Source organism: Bos mutus, chromosome 3 (assembly GCF_027580195.1).
Source record: "Bos mutus isolate GX-2022 chromosome 3, NWIPB_WYAK_1.1, whole genome shotgun sequence".
Taxonomy (NCBI): Eukaryota; Metazoa; Chordata; class Mammalia; order Artiodactyla; family Bovidae; genus Bos; species Bos mutus.
The window spans coordinates 3,172,946-3,188,589 of record NC_091619.1 but is presented as its reverse complement, the minus strand read 5'-3'; the positions used below and the strand labels follow the sequence as shown (position 1 = coordinate 3,188,589).

The following is a 15,644-nucleotide window of genomic DNA, read 5'->3' as shown; positions in this document are numbered from 1 at the left end:
ATGTTCCCCTCACCCTCCCTCGCCCACACAGATTAAACCTCTTTTACTCCTAACTCCATCATCTGCTTCTCAGAGAACCTAACTCATGCTCATCTTTTCAACTGAATTTTTTTTCTTCTTTGCTTTAATACTATTTTTATTTTATTTTTTCCCCTTTTTATTTATTTATTATTATTATTATTATTTTACTTTACAATATTGTATTGGTTTTGCCATACATCAACATGCATCTGCCACGGGTGTACACGTGTTCCCCATCCTGAACCCCCTCCCCCCTCCTTCCCCATACCATCCCTCTGGGTCATCCCAGTGCACCAGCCCCAAGCTTCCTGTATCCTGCATCGAACCTATTTTTAAATGAGATTATGTTAAAAAAGTTTTCATACTCAGACTGAGACCTGATCTACATTTTCAAAAAACCCCAACCCCCAAGATTTGATAATTATATAAATTGAACTTTAAGAACTGTCTACTTCATTCTTGTCTTCCCTTAGCATATCTTACTCATCCTTGAGGTCTTAGCTTAAATATCATTTCTCCTCGAAAGCTTTTCCCCAACCCTCCTGACTTCAGCTTTGGTAAATCCCTCTGTCACAGGTCCCCCAGTTTCCCTTTGGTAAGACTCATCAAACTTGCGGTTACTTGGCTGTGGTCAGTTGTTGGCCTCTGCTATCCATAAAGCCATGATCTAAAATTCTTGGTCACTGCTAATCACCCAGCACTTAGGACAGTGCCTGGGCCAAGGAAGCTACTCAATAAATACCTAACTGAGTGTCAAATCTGATCATCTAAGGTATGGGATATTGGCACATATCTGCCTCTAATTGTGCCCTTCATCTTAAGGGCATCACTCTTGCTCCTGATTACAGCAAGACTCATAGAATTGAGTACTAGAAGAAACTTAAAGATTATCCCATCTGAGCACCCATGGGTATCAGACATGCTGTAGAACATTCAACAATCCAAGATTGTCCAATCTTAGTTTGAATACGAAGGACAGAAAGTACTTTCAAAGGCTACCCATTGTGTCCTGGACAGCTCTGATTGTCAGATTTCCTAGAGCTTAGTTCATTTCATATTCTCACAGAATGATTTAATATTTTTTGATAATATTGACAACATAGATAGGCTTTCTGGTCTAAACTGAGTGTTAGTCACTCAGTCGTGTTTGACCCTTTGCAACCCCATGGAACTTGGGGTTGGGGGAAGAAGTCAAAATTTCTCTTCCTATGAATAGTCTCTCAAATGGGAACCTAGCTAACTTGAAATAGAAAAACTTCCTTCATTCATACATGCCAAAAATATCAGTTGGGTGCTAAATGTGTCTAGCATGGGAACCAGCATCAGTAGGACATAGAGAGATGTCCCAAAATATGGAGTCTGCCTGGGGAGATAAAGATGTTTATAAGATCAAAAGATCACAGCAACATAGGAACTGCCAAGGGAGATCTGAGGCAGAGTATCCTGAGAGCCAAATCACAGGGTGGATAGAAAGTGTTTGAAGAGCTTGGGGGAGGTGGTAGTCTGGGAAGCCTGGGAATACAGGGGGCAGGGATCTAGGAAGGGTTCATTTAGGAAGTGAGATTTCAGTTGAGTACTATGGACAGGAACCATGAGGCAGTGGGTAAACCACCTTGCCAGTCAGGCTGGAGAGATGTCTTCCCAAGATGGACAGGGAGGGGCTTGGTGAGATGGGGAAGTTAGAGGACAGCTAGCTGGGGGAACCACTTCCCTCTCCCCAGGACTGTGAGTCTGCCTCCAGCAGCATCTTGTCAGCCTGTCTTCCTTAGAGCCTCCAGGGCTGACCAGGCCACACTCCCAGGACACAGGCTACTGGCATGGGAGCACTTCTGTGGCTGCTCCTCCTCGTGCTGTCCCAGGAAGGTGAGACAGACTGCCAGCTTCAGAACAGGAGTGTCTCATTTCCTCTCTGTGCTCCTGTTCTGCTGGGCATTGGGTTAGCAAGTCGCTGCCTTTGGGACTGAGTCCTTCAGCTCCTCTGGAGTACAGAGGACTAGGGTGTGACTTTAGTGCAGTAAAAAGAGATAAGGATACCTGTGGATACAGAAGGGGAGCGACCCCAAGGACAGCAAATGGAGAAGAGAGAACTTGGAGGGTGAGGTACAGATGGAAACCAAACCGTGGTAGGTGCTCGAGTCAGGTGCAGCGAAGAGCTAGAGCCAGAAGAGGCAGTTGGAGGATGAGATTGATTGTGAGTCACAGAAACTACTCAGGTGAGACTGAGACCACGCCCCACCGCCAGTCTCAGCAGCCCAGAGACACCACTTGCGTTGTTTCCATCTTTCTGAAGTTTTATTTATTTATTTACTTACTTGGCTGTATGGGGTCTTAGTTGCAGCACATGGGATCTTCATTGCGAGTCATGCAGATCTTTTGTCGAGGTGCACGAATTATCTCTCGTTGTGGCGTATGGGCTCCGTAGTTGTGGTGCTCAGGCTTAGTTGTTCCCCAGCATGTGGGATCTCAGTTCCCTGACCAGGGATTGAACCTGCATCCCCCGCATTGCAAGGCAGATCCTTAACCGCTGGACCACCAAGGAGGTCCTAATCTTTTCTTTCTTTATCTGCAGCTGAAGGGTACTCTGGAGATGGTGTGGATCCTGAGGAAGTGGTTGGGATCCTTCACGAGTCCATCAGCCTGCCCCTGGAAATGCCATTTGATGAGGAGGTTGAGAACATCATCTGGTCCTCCCACAAAAGGCTTGCCACTGTGGTGCCAGAGAAAGAGGGACATCCGGCTACCATCATGGTGACCGACCCTCGCTATGACGGCCGAGTAAGCTTCCTGGAGCCCACCTACTCCCTCCACATCCAAAATCTGAGCTGGGAGGACTCAGGATCTTACCAAGCTCAAGTCAACCTGAGAACGTCCCAGGTCTCCACCATGCAGCAGTACAATCTGCGCGTCTATCGTGAGTTTATTGGGAACCATAGCGCTGCCTTTTCTGACTCTCCTGAGATTCCTACACAAAGGCCCAAGGGTCTTAGGACTCGGGGTTTTGGCTTGAGGGCCTGGGACTGGAAAGCATTCTGTCTCCAGTGTGTCTGACCTCACCTGCAGGCAAAGTGACCTGGAGTAGCAAGACCCTGGGCTCTGAGCAGTGTCTGTGGATTGTTGTGAAAGGAGTCAGGGGCTTTGCGTACAGACCTCTTAGGGAGCCTTTCTGTTCCTACGAGATTTTGCGTCCTGGGCATGAATGCCACCTCCATATATATATATATATTTTTATTGGCTGTACTGGGTCTTCACGGCGGTGAGCAGGGGCTTCTCCTGTTGCAGAACAGGGGCTCTAAAATACGGGCTCAGGAGCTGTGGTGCCCTGGCTTAGTTGCCACGTGTCATGTGGGATCTTACTTCCCCAATCAGGGATCAAACTCAAGTCCCCGGCACTGGAAGGTGGATTCTTAACCGCTGGACCACCAGGGAAGTCCTGCCACCTCCATTCCTAAGCCTTTTATCCTCGTCTTTGATTTGAGGGCTACTAATCAGGGTCTCCTGTCTACCTGAACCCAAATTCCCTCTTAATGCTTGTGACATTGACTGATATTCTACCTTGAATCGTGCATACACTAATTAAATTATAAGTGCCCTCAGGAGGGTGATAATATTTTCTAGGATCAAAGAGGCAGGAGAGTTTGAAGGAAAGTGGGGTGCAAAGGTAAGAGAGAGAAGGCAAGGCGTAAAGCAGAGGTAGAAGATGCCAACAGCAGCTCCGTCATCTTGGCAGCTGCCCTGGGAACCACAGGTTGGATGGTGGCTGGGTGCTGTTAGTTTGGCTCCTTCCTCGTTTAGGTGAAGCAGGTCTCAGTGGGCAGCATCAGTACCCCAGTGTCGAAGAATTTAGGAAAACAGAGCCAGTCCCTGATTACTTAGAGGGCCTTTGTGTTTCTCCTTCATCTAGAACGCCTGTCACAGCCTCACATGACAGTGAAGTTTGAGATCCCTGGGGAAGAAGGTGCCTGTAATATATCCCTGATATGCTCTGTAGAGAATGCGGGCCTGGACGTGACCTACACCTGGATATCCTGGGAAGATGGCGCTGACACAGCCCATGAAGGCGCCATCCTCAGAGCATTCTGGAGGCCTGGGGACAAGGCTGTCTCTTACACCTGCAGGGCCAGCAACCCTGTCAGCAACATTACTTCCCGTCCCATCCAAGCTGGGTCCTTCTGTGCAGGTACCAGGGTCCCAGAGACAGTCCCCGAGTCACTGCAGGGTCTCAGGGTGACCACACCCTTCTCCTCAGGAGAGAACGTGGAGTCTAGAACCTAACCCCTCCCGTACAGACTTGACCCCTGGATTGGGGAGGGGCTTCCCTTTTCCTTGTGCTCACAGCTTGGAAGCTGGGAAGGTCCCTTCTAGTCCCTTCTAGGTTGAGATTACTCCCCAGATCACAACCTCCGAGATTCTGTGAAAAGAATATACATCCCTGAGATACTTGCCAAGGAATCAGCTGACAGTGAACCTGAGACCTCCTCGGTGGAATTTGGGGTGGGTGTCTTCCCCTAAATCCAGACCTTCCCTCTGGTAAGCCCCTCTCTCCTTGCCTTCTCTGCCCCAGATCCTGGCTACCCTTTGGAGAAGGCCTCCACTTCCTTCTGTCTTTTGGCCAAGGGACTGCTCATCCTCTTGCTTTTTGGAACTCTGGCCGTGGGCTTCTGGTTCATCCGAGTCCAGACAAGAGGCAAAGTGCTGAGAATGAAGAAACTCAAGAGAGACAGAATGAGACTGAGAAGGAAGGGGCGGCCTGGCCCCAGCCTGAGCTGATGGCCCCTGGGGGCCCCTGTCCTGAGCATTGCTTCTTCTCAGCCCCAGCGGAAACTTCCTCCTCCCCAGGCTCATCTATTCCCAGGGGATCAAAGGGCGGGCATCTCAAGGGCCATGCTCCCAGAGGGAAGATTGTCTGGCAATAAAGTCAAACCGGGTGACTCCACTCTGGAGGAGCTGTGTAGTCTTTCACTGGGTAACTCTGGCAAAACCTGCTTTCTTGCCTTTCCTTCCCTTCTAGGTGACCCCCTCCATGCCGCCTGCTTTCCACAACTGCCTTTGGAGAAGAAAGTGAGTCTAAAAGACCTCCTCACAATGCGGTGTTGGTACGTTATTATTCACGCCTAACCCATTCCCCACCAACACACATAACATTTACACTTCAATAAGAAGAGTGAGAGATTCCTTTTAATCTAAATGAAGCTGTGACTCCTGAATGGGAAATTTCAGGCACCAAGAACTCTGCATGAATGTGGTATTATTCCTATTATTCCTACCAATTCTTCTGCTTTCATACCCTCCTTACACCCTGGCCAATGAGTTCACTAAGCGACTCACCCACCCGATGTTAATCTACCGACTGTCCTGCACAGGGAGCTATGAAGCACCCCAGTGCAATCCTACTCTGGGTCTCAGTTGAGCCTGGTGACCTTTCCATCATCTCCCTGATGCCAGTTGCTCTGGGCCTCTGGTGCCTGCCCCATAGAGATGGCAACTCAGTTGGATTAATAGCGTAGGTCTGGATACTTCCCTGGTGATCCAGTGGCTAAGACTCCATGTTCCCAGTGCAGGCACCCAGGTTGGATCCCTGGTCAGGGAACTTAGATCCCATGTGCTGCAACTAAGAGTTTGCAAGCTGCAACTAGAGAGTTGGCATCCTTCAATGAAGATCAAAGATCTCGTGTGCGGCAGCTAAGACCTGGTGCAACCAAATAATTCAATAAAGTAAAAATAAATATTTTTAAAAAACAGCAGAGGTTGAGACTCTTGACCCCTGTTTGTATTTGGGATTAGAGTCCTGTCTATCCCTTACCCATAGATTTCCATGTCTCACACCTTCTCTCTGGACTGTTGTCCTGGGCTGCTGCCCCCTACACATATATTACCCTCCCCTCCTCCTGTTCTCCTGGCAAAGACCTTTAATTTTATGTTCTTGCTCTTTCCCAAGCCCAGTGATCAATATGAATTCCTCACCCTCTGCTTAAGTCTTGGTCATCCTCCCCAAATCAGATCTTGTGAATGCTACTTAATGTAGCTGCCGTGGCAGGGTGCAGAGTTGGGGGTGAAATGGGGAGGGGACTGAAAGCCACTCATGCCACAGGACGTGCTGAGGGAGTGAGTGACCTGGAGGAGGGTGGTGTGGGATACTGTAGTGTCACGGTCTTCGTAGACCGGGACCTGGGGACTGGAGTCAACGAGAAGAAGGATGCAGGATCCCAAGTCTCGAGTGAAACAAGGGTCCTTTGCAGAAATGCATGCTTATATATCTTCAGTAAAATGATTACTCAGCCATTAAAAAGAATGCAATTCCACCAATTACAAAAAATGAATAGTCCTAAAAGGTCACTGAAGAGTCACTGAAGGGAGTCACTGAAGGGAGTCACTGAAGGGAGTCACTGAAGGGGATCCAAGCAGGTGCTCTTTCCCATGATCTCAGTCCTGAGAACTTCGTGCAGCTCTGCTCGTTCCTGTTTCCCAGGAACTGATAAGGAATAGAGAGTCCTTGAGAAACGGCACACAAAGGAAGAAAACAACATATTGGATCCCTTAAAGTTGAGCGTCCCCTGACACTGTATGGAGAGCCCTGGGTGGGATCCCAGGAGATCTGGGCTGTGCTCTGCCACTGGCCTCTGGCTTGGGACACGTGGTCCAGCAGATGTCCACAGAGGCGCCGTCCCTTTCGACTAGAAACACACCCTTTGAAGACAGCAGGCACAGGTACAGCTGACTGGTGCTCCAAGGCTAAGGGAACGCCTTGGCTCCGACAGGGGCGGGATGGGCTGGTAACCCCAGCGAATTTTAGAGGAGGGACTGAGGGGTAAAGACAGGGCTGTGTGGCAGAAGCCACGCCAGACACCTCTCTGCATTTCTCTTTCCCCTCTTAGTGAGGAGAAGGATACTGACCTCCAAAGTGTGTCCCAAGAAAAAGAACACTGAGACTGTGGAGGGGCAGATGGACTCACTTGGGACTGTAGGGACCAAGGATGTCTTTGGGGAAACAAGACACAGGGGACTTCCCTGGTGGTTTGATGGCTAAGGCTCCATGCTCCCAAGGCAGGGGGCCTGGGCTCCATCCCTGGTCGGGGAAGTAGATCCTACATGCCTCAACAGTGCACATGGACCAGGCACTGGGACGCCCCAAGAGGAAGCCTCCAGCAAGGGGCATGGAGGAAACCAAGAGCCAGGGCTTCCAGGGACGGAAGGAAGCAGAGCCAGGAGGCAAGCGGGGGCTTCCTGTCTCGATTATTGGGCGGGAGATGGAGCCCTGTAGGGCTTGGGGAGGAGGTGGTGAGGTTGGGAAAAGAAAAAGAAAAAAGGGAAGTTTAGTTTCTAAGTCCACTCCCCAAAGAGTTCCTAAGACTAGCAAAGGATCCACTCTATTCCCTGAGGGTCTGACTCATTGTCCCGCTGGAAGGCAGTCCCTGGCCCGAGGCTGGTTCTCTGTGCCTCCCTTTGGGCTGAGTAGTTCCACCTCCAAAAAGGCATGAAGATCTAGGACCAAACCTGCAGCTCCCAACTCCTCTAATTTCTTTAATAGCTTTCTGGAAACTGAGTGGAAAAGGCCACTGGCCATCTTGCATACATGGGGGCAGGTCTTTTCTTGTGAATTTCAGAGTCTGGCACAGGAGATCAATAAGGGAAGGAATGGTCTCTGTACAGTCAGCTGATGGCCCTCCCTAAAATACAAGGGAGCACCTCTCACACCCAGTCTGAACGGAGAAAGGCTGAGGTCCCCAACCAGCCCAGAGCACCTGGATGCGGAACATTCAGACTTTGAAGAAGGTGGAATACAAGCTCAGAAAGACTCGGGCCTCTTCCTCTACAGAAAACCGGGATAATAATCAGCTGGTAACACTTTGCTTTTTGCAAAGTTTGCTTTGTTGAATGGAGAAGGCAATGGCACCCCACTCCAGTACTCTTGCCTGGAAAATCCCATGGACGGAGGAGCCTGGGCTGCAGTCCATGGGGTGTCGAAGAGTCAGACACGACTGAGCGACTTCACTTTCACTTTTCACTTTCATGCATTGGAGAAGGAAATGGCAACCCACTCCAGTGTTCTTGCCTGGAGAATCCCAGGGACGGGGGAGCCTGATGGGCTGCCGTCTATGGGGTCGCACAGAGTCGGACATGACTGAAGCAACTTAGCAGCAGCAGCAGCAGCTCTGTTGAAATAGGTGAAAAGCAAACTGAGGGGAGGAGGATAACACTTAAGCGCCGAAGTGTCAGGCACTGGGCTTGCACTGGAGAGGCGGAAAAGATACTCTCTGCCCTTGGAACTCTTTGTGGGGTGTGTTAGATGTAATTACAGTGAGGTGTGACAAGGGCTTCGGGTGAAGGTGAGGATGTGGTGAGAGTTCAGTGATGATGTCCTGGAGGGAAGAGGTAACAGAACTTTGACCTCTGACTACCAGTGAGTTCCCAGGGAAGGGAGAAAAAGGACTTTGTAGCCAGACAGAAGATAAGAAGAAAGCCATTGATAAGTGAACAAGCACCATGAATTCAAGGGACTATGAGGCCATGCGCTGCGCCCTGTGATGAATGGGTAGTCTGGAGAGGCAGGCAGGTCTTCTCTGATAGGCTAAGGGCTGAGGTGGGGGTGGCGGGGATTTAAGGATGAAACAAGACCAGCTCTACACCCTCATGGAGCTTTGGTCTCACTGGCTTAGAAAACAGGCATGCCAACAGCCACGAAACAATCAATGATGAATGGTAACTCTTTTCTGATCGGGTGACAGGACCAGTGCTCGTAGCAATCAGCAAAGTCTCTGGAATTGACAACATTGTCTAGTCTTCCTGTCAACAAATTGAAAATATGTGGGCTGGTTTAAGCTTTGGCAGGATGATGCTAGGTAGAATCCTAGCAGATTGAACAAATTTTTCCAGAAAATAATATTTATGGATAGGATTTTTTTTTTTTTTTTTACCAATTTTCACTTCCAGCATGGTGAGGGAGCAAGTTAGGGTCAGGTTCCTTTTCTTACCAGAAAGCTGACAAGATGCACCTGAATCAGAGCAAAATGATGATAATAATAAAATACAAAATTAGCATCTCCCCCCCTCAAAAGAGAAAAGACTGTATCTTAAACTTAAAAAAATTGAAAACCATTTCAAATCCCAATTTTACAAAAAGTTATTTTAATGTCCAAACGAAATTAACTTATCCTCAAGAAAATACTGGAGACAGTGGAATTGAAACCTTTGAACCAGAGATGGAGCCCATTCTCACACAGGGGAAGGAGATCTTTTGTATTGGTTGGTGAGGGCCCAAGATATAACAACCGTCACACTCTTCCGCCACCTTCCCCAGGCATTCTGCTTGGCCTTGCTTTCCTCTTGTGTTCACTAACACGTTTTCATTGGAGTCTTAGCACTGTTAGGTCAGTTTGTCACATTGTAACATTTGAAGGGCCACTTTGAGAGACTTTGCTGGAGGGATAGTGAGAGACATCATTCCATTGCTCTTGCCTGCTCCCCTCCTTCACTCCCCACACTTTCATCTCAGGTGGTGAAAAACACCCAGATCTTTACACCTTTAGAACTTTCCAGCAGTCAAGTCCCTGAAGATGGAATGAATTACTACAAGGGGTGGTAAGCTTCTTGGCCCAGAATTTAGTCAGAAAGGGCTGGATGACCACCCGGAAGGGAGGATGTGGACGGGATACTGGTGTGAGCTGTGGTCAGACCCATCCTGTTGGGTCTTCTGGGTGCCAAGGGTATGACTGGGAATCAAATGCCTGGTGAGTGGCAGGAGTTCAGACTGGGGTGAGATTAGCATGCTGCTTTTAGGGAAGGCTTCCAGGGGAGCACCAGGACAGGTTTTTTTTGTTGTTTAGTTGCTCAGTCCTGTCCGACTCTTTGCAACCCCATGGACTGCAGCACACCAGGCTTCCCTGTCCTTCACCATCTCCCAGAGATTGCTCAAACTCATGTCCATTGAGACAGTGACTCCATCCAACCATCTCATCCTCTGTTACCCCCTTCTCCTCTTGCCTTCAATTTTTCCCAGCATCAGGGTCTTTTCCAGTGAATCAGCTCTTTATACCAGGTGGCCAAAAGACTGGAGCTTCAGCTTCAGCATCAGTCCTTCCAGTGAATATTCAGGACTGATTTCCTTTACGATTGACAGGTTTGATCTCTTTGCAGTCCAAGGGACTCTCAAGAGTCTTCTCCAATACAGCAGTTAGAAAGCATCAATTCTTTGGCACTCAATCTTCTTTATGGTCCAACTCTCACATCCATAGATGACTACTGGAAAAACCATAACTTTGACTATCCATACCTTTGTCGGCAAAGTGATGTCCCAGCTTTTACGCTATCTAGGTTGGTCATAGCTTTTCTTCCAAGGAGCAAGCATCTTCAAATTTCAGATTTCTGGTAGGGAAGGAGTCATGACCCTGCATCCCTAAGACAGCACCAAGTTGAGGAAGCAGAGAAGGCTGCAGGGCTGACATGCAAGATGTGTTTCTGCCTGAGTCTGAAGTCCCCAAGGTGGGTGGGTTTGATGGAGTCTAGGCTGGGTTTCACTCCAGCTCTGCCCTGTGCTCTTGGGCAGGTTACTTCACCCTGTAGAACCTCAGTTTTCTTATTTGTCACACGGAGCTTTACCTACTTCACAGAGTTTCCGTACAGGTCACATAGGAGTCCTGAAGCAGGTAGTCCAGGATCTGGCTCCCTGCAGGGGCTCAATAAGTGATCATTCCTTTCATTCCTCCTCTCCCAATCTCCCGTGCCAGGATGTCTCTCTCTAGTTTCTTCCCTCTGGACTCGTTTCTTTGGGTGGTTGGTGCTGGGAGCTGACTTGGCAACCTCAGGCTGGGAGCGCTGCCTTCCCCTCCGCACACAGTGGGAGGCGCCTGGGCAAGATTTGGGAGCTCGCCAGTGCAGACAGGTATTTCCAGTCCGGCCAGAGAAGAATATGTGGAGGTGGAGGTGGCGATGGGGATGGGGGAGGAGATCAGAGGGGCGGGGTGGATCCCCTGGGAGGAGGGCGGGGAGTCCTGCTCCCTGCCTGGTGCTTGTGCCCTCCAGGCTCGGGTTTCAACCCTAGCTGCCGCATCTGCGGTTAAGCCCGTTAGGCGAAGGGAGGACGTCTAAGGTGGCTTACCCAGGAAGGAGGGAGTGCAAGGAACCAGCTACGGGTCAGCTCCTGCGACCCCGGGAGCCCGGGCCTTGACCCGCTTAGCCTCGCAAGCTTGCAGCGGGAAGCGGCCGACCGATCCGTCTTTCCACGCTTCGTTGTATCGAGCTCCACCAGGGGGCGACCCGGGCCCACGTGCCACGGAGCCCTGCTTTCCCGAAACTACAACTCCCAGGCCGCTCGGGGGTCGCGCCCGCCTCGCCTCGCCTTCTGCTAGCTCCAATTGGCCGCCGCGGGAGGGGGATTGGCGGTCTCCAGGGCGACGGGAGGCGCTCGGGGCATCCGAGGCGGGGAGGCGGGTCCGCCCCCTATTGTGTAGCTGGAAGAGTGAGGCCGAGCGGTGCGGAGCAGGTGAGGGCGGGGGTGTTCTGGGGGCAATGGAATGGGGTGCCAGCGAGGGGATGAACAGTGCGGGAGTTATGGGGGACAGGAGAAAGCGGGGGAATTGTGGAATTCTTTGGGGGAGCAGAACTAGGGGAGTTCTGGGGAGTGAAGTAGAATTCTTGGTGGGTGGATGGGGACTCCGGAGAACTGGGGGAGTTCGGAAGTAGTGTGTGTGAGTGTGTGTGTGTGTGTAGGTGGGGTGGGGTGGGGGTTCGTTCTTGGTGGGTTCCAGACACAAGGAGGAGTTCCAGGGGTCCGGAGACGGCAAGGGAGAAGAGAATTGAGGGCGGGGTATCAGAAGTGTATTGTGGGCTGAGGCAGGAGCATTCCAGGGAGGAGAGGATGGGAGAAGTGAGTGGGTGGCGATTCTGGGGGAGCCCGGGAGTTCCTTGAAGCACCGAGGATCTGGTGCAATTGGAGATCAGGTGCGAAGAATGGGAATTGTGGGGGGTGGGGAAGGTTGTGAGAAGTGGGGATAACTGGGATGGGAGAATGAGAGAGCGCTGGGTGGGGAGATCAGGTGAAGACATAGTGGCGGCAGAAGAGTTGGAAAGCTCTTAGGAAAAACAGAGGAATTCTGGGCAAACCTGGGTTTACTAGGGTTTTCAGAACAATGAGCCAGGAGGGAACTGGGAGTTCTTATGCATTTAGAAAAAGATATGTCTGTGACATATGGGAGAACTGGGGGCAGTGGAAAGCCAGGGGGGTGCTTGCTGGTGAGTTATCCGGAGTTAGATGTGCAGGGCCACTCAGTGGAGGCAGGGATCAGGCTGGGGGACATGGGGAGGTTTTATAGCCGGTCTTGACCTGTGAGGCCAGGCGCGGGGTGGAGGCCCATAGAGCAGAGTCCACTTGGGTCTGCCAGGTCCAAGGCAGCACCACTCCACTGTGACTTCCCTAGATGCTTAGGCCCTTGGGCTATCAGGACCTCCTCCCCTCCAGGTCCCAGGGCTCACTTTGTACACCCTAGGGACTCTTGGGCTTTTTAAGCTTCATATGGGCCATGCCTCTGGGGCTGGGGAAGCGGTGGCAAACCTTGGGCCCTGAGGATGCTGGAGGGAGAGAAAAATGGGAGGAACTTGGATCATGGTGTCTGGCAAGACAGAGGGCTGTCTTGGCAGCATCAGGAGGAGAAAGTGGCACCAGCTGCCAGCCCACAAGCCCTGGGACCTGCCCAGACCTGGAGAATGCTGCCTGGGCCCCTCCATACCAGCAGATGGAAAGGGAGCTCCTCTCCCAAGTGTCTGACGCATTCATGGCTAAAGCAGTATTGGGAGGTTGGGTGGAGAAAGGGGTTCACAGAGGCTGCAGAAATGAGGCAAGGATCTGTGTGGGCACTTTCTGGGGGTTTTCATCCCAACTTTGCCTTTGACTGACTGTGTACACCTGAGCAAGTTTCTCTGAGATCCTCACTGTCCTTGTATGTCACTGAGGGGTGGAGGTGATAATACCGGTTCTACCTTGCTCTCTGCTACCTTGTTATTAGCATCAGGACTAAGGACAGGACAGAGAGCAGGCTGGACCATGGGGGCTCTGTATCTCCCATACTTAACTGACTAGTCCTTTTCCAAGTATAGAGGAACCCCAGTTCCCTCATGGTGCAAATTTCTAAGAGCTTGAGTAAAGAGGATATCCCCAGAATTCCTCAGCTTTTCCTAAGATCTTTCCAGCCCTCTGCTTCCCACATGTCCTTACCTGTCTGGTCTCCCCACCCCAGCACTCCCTCACCCTTCCGCCACTCATCTGCGCTCCTCTTCCCTTTCTCTACCTTTGCTCACCAACATTGGCCCACTTTGCATGTTGCCTTGCATTTTGCATCTAGATCTGGTGGTGCTCCAGAGAACGGCTTTCTCAGGTGTGACGTGAGCCAAGCCCTAACTGTCCAGAAGAGTGAGCGCTGATCCCTGTGACCTGATCAGAAGGATTGAGGGGCTTGCTGGGCTCTGCACGTCCCCGGGCCCCTCCATCTGGGCCCCTGTGGAGAGGAGGGGCCGGGCAAGCAGGCAGCTGGGCTATGGTTTGGTGCCTCAGTCTGGCCATCCTCAGCCTGATCATCAGCCAGGGGGCTGACGGTGAGCTGGACTCCCTGGGCTCCAGAACTCCCTGTTGGCTTTGGGGTAGGGGTGGACCCCTGGGGTTCTCTGTGAGCAGGTCCGAGGACGGGAGGAGCAGCTCTGGTTCTGCCAACATCAAAGATTCCTTTAACCCCATCACCAAGGCCTGGGGAACCCACCGAGATAGGGTATCTCCCCTCCCAGTCCTGGCTCTGGGTCCCTGCTGGGTCCTCATGCCACCGGCCTGCCCGCCCTGCAGGTCGAGGGAAGCCTGAGGTGGTGTCGGTGGTGGGCCGGGCCGGGGAGAGTGCGGTGCTGGGCTGCGACCTGCTGCCCCCGGCTGGCCGGCCCCCTCTGCATGTCATCGAGTGGCTGCGCTTTGGATTCCTGCTTCCCATCTTCATCCAGTTTGGCCTCTACTCTCCCCGCATCGACCCTGATTACGTGGGTAAGACTTGTCCTCAGCTGAGAGGTTGGGAGATGTCTCCAACAAAGGTGGGCTGGGTAGAGTGGGAACAAGGCCTCTTCTTAACAGCTCTGTCCCTGCCCCAGCCTCATCTCCAGCTCCACTGCCTGAACTCTGCATAACAAGCATGGCTCTGCTCCCAAGCAGTGTTCATTCACTGAAGGATTCATTCATTTACACACACACACACACACACACACACACACACATGCACGGTCTGTTTGGAACTCCACTTGGCCTGTTCCAAAGGAGATCCTGCAGCCCTCTTCCAAGTGTCCATCCTTATTCCCTAATCCCTCTTTCTAGAGCTCATCACGAACCTCCCAGACTCCTCCTGATCCTCCCTGGTCTCCCCTACTTGGCCCTCTCCTGTCCCCTGGCTCTGCTATCTTCTCACTCCCTTGCCCTCCTCCCCTCCTATTTTCTTAAATGCTGATTTGGGGGGTTCTAGGCTTCTAGGGAGTAGACTGATGGGGCAGCAGGGTCGGGGGGTTTCTGATTTATCTGATTCTGAGTACAGCAGAGCTCATGCACGGCAGGGCTGGAGGGAACCAGGCTCCCCGAAAGATCAGCAAACAGATGGGGCTGGGCTGGGTTCCTGCTTCAGCTAGCTCCAACATGGACTTAAAATAGTGTATAGGCCTCCCTGGGGGCCTTCTCCTGTGCCCCAGCTGCTCCCTGAAAAGGCTCAGCTTCCTCCTAATCTCTGGGGAGCCTTAATCTGAGTGGTTTAGTGCAGGTCTCTGAGGGCAGAGGGTGGGAGAACCCAGGGCTGGGGCTGGGGTGGCTGTTGAGAGTCTGGCTGCCTCCTCATAGGGGAAGCCCAGGAAAGGCCACCTGGGAGGCTGTCGATGGGGGCAGGGGGACCCCCTCCCTTTTCCCTCTTTAGTTTGAATCCTGGGAGAAGCCACAGGATTGGCTGAGCTGTCACTGCGGGGCAGGCTGAGCAGAGAGAGGGGAGGAGGCTCAGGCAGGTGGTGCAGAGGGAAGGGTTTATTTTCAAACTGGGGGCAGTTGTTGGCAAACAGCCTAGTGGGATTGTATGTGTCTGCACAAGCCTGGGGAGAACCGCTTGGGAGAACTGATGAAAGCGGGGGCCCCACTTAGGACAAATGGAGAGACAATGGCGGGGCCCAGCCCCCGCTCCCAGCCTCTGCCCGCCGGCTGGGGAGCAGCTGGGCTGAGGCTCGTGGATGTAGAACGTTGCCCCACTGAGGGCAGGGTAGAGGGATGCTTTTCCTGGGCTGCCTCTGGGCGGGGGTGGGAGTCGGGGAGTTGGGGCTGGTGATGTGCAACTCTCCTTCCTGCCCTCCCTCCACCCCCTTGTCTGGAAGGTAGCAACTTTGCTACCTGTGGGTTTTCTTTTTGTCTCTGTGGTGTTCCTTTGAGCTGCACGGGCTGTGAGCAGTAACCTCGGGGGCTTTCTTCCTACCCCTGCCCTTCATGCCCACCCCTCCCCTGGGTCTGAAGCTTCTGGTCAGGCAGAGCTAGTTTGGGGAGTTAGGGCCCTGGGGAGAGGACCCTGTACCCATTAACCCTTTTACTGCCTCCCAGTGTGGAATGGGCCTCTCAGCCTTTGTGCAGGGGACTCTGA

General features: G+C 52.0%; 2 protein-coding genes across 3 annotated transcripts in view; both read left to right on the top strand.

Annotated features, from left to right (window-relative positions):
* SLAMF9 (SLAM family member 9) overlaps positions 1-5,032 on the top strand; it is a 29,702-nt gene extending 24,670 nt beyond the window's left edge. The window contains exons 1-4 of one of the 2 annotated variants that reach the window (XM_070362936.1): positions 1,747-1,884; positions 2,591-2,932; positions 3,923-4,198; positions 4,583-5,032. In XM_070362936.1, coding sequence (XP_070219037.1) covers positions 1,839-1,884; positions 2,591-2,932; positions 3,923-4,198; positions 4,583-4,788 — 870 coding nt within the window. In that variant the 5' untranslated portion in view covers positions 1,747-1,838 and the 3' untranslated portion in view covers positions 4,789-5,032. Of the gene's footprint in view, positions 1-1,746; positions 1,885-2,590; positions 2,933-3,922; positions 4,199-4,582 lie in introns of those variants that run through there. The other variant, XM_070362944.1, reaches the window with a different exon arrangement.
* Positions 5,033-11,372: 6,340 nt separating this feature from the next.
* The window catches only part of IGSF9 (immunoglobulin superfamily member 9), a 19,526-nt gene continuing 15,254 nt past the window's right edge, over positions 11,373-15,644 (top strand). The window contains exons 1-3 of the mRNA XM_005892080.2: positions 11,373-11,497; positions 13,353-13,602; positions 13,844-14,032. Of these exons, the coding sequence (XP_005892142.1) occupies positions 13,545-13,602; positions 13,844-14,032 (247 nt within the window). The 5' untranslated portion in view covers positions 11,373-11,497; positions 13,353-13,544. The remainder of the gene's footprint in view (positions 11,498-13,352; positions 13,603-13,843; positions 14,033-15,644) is intronic.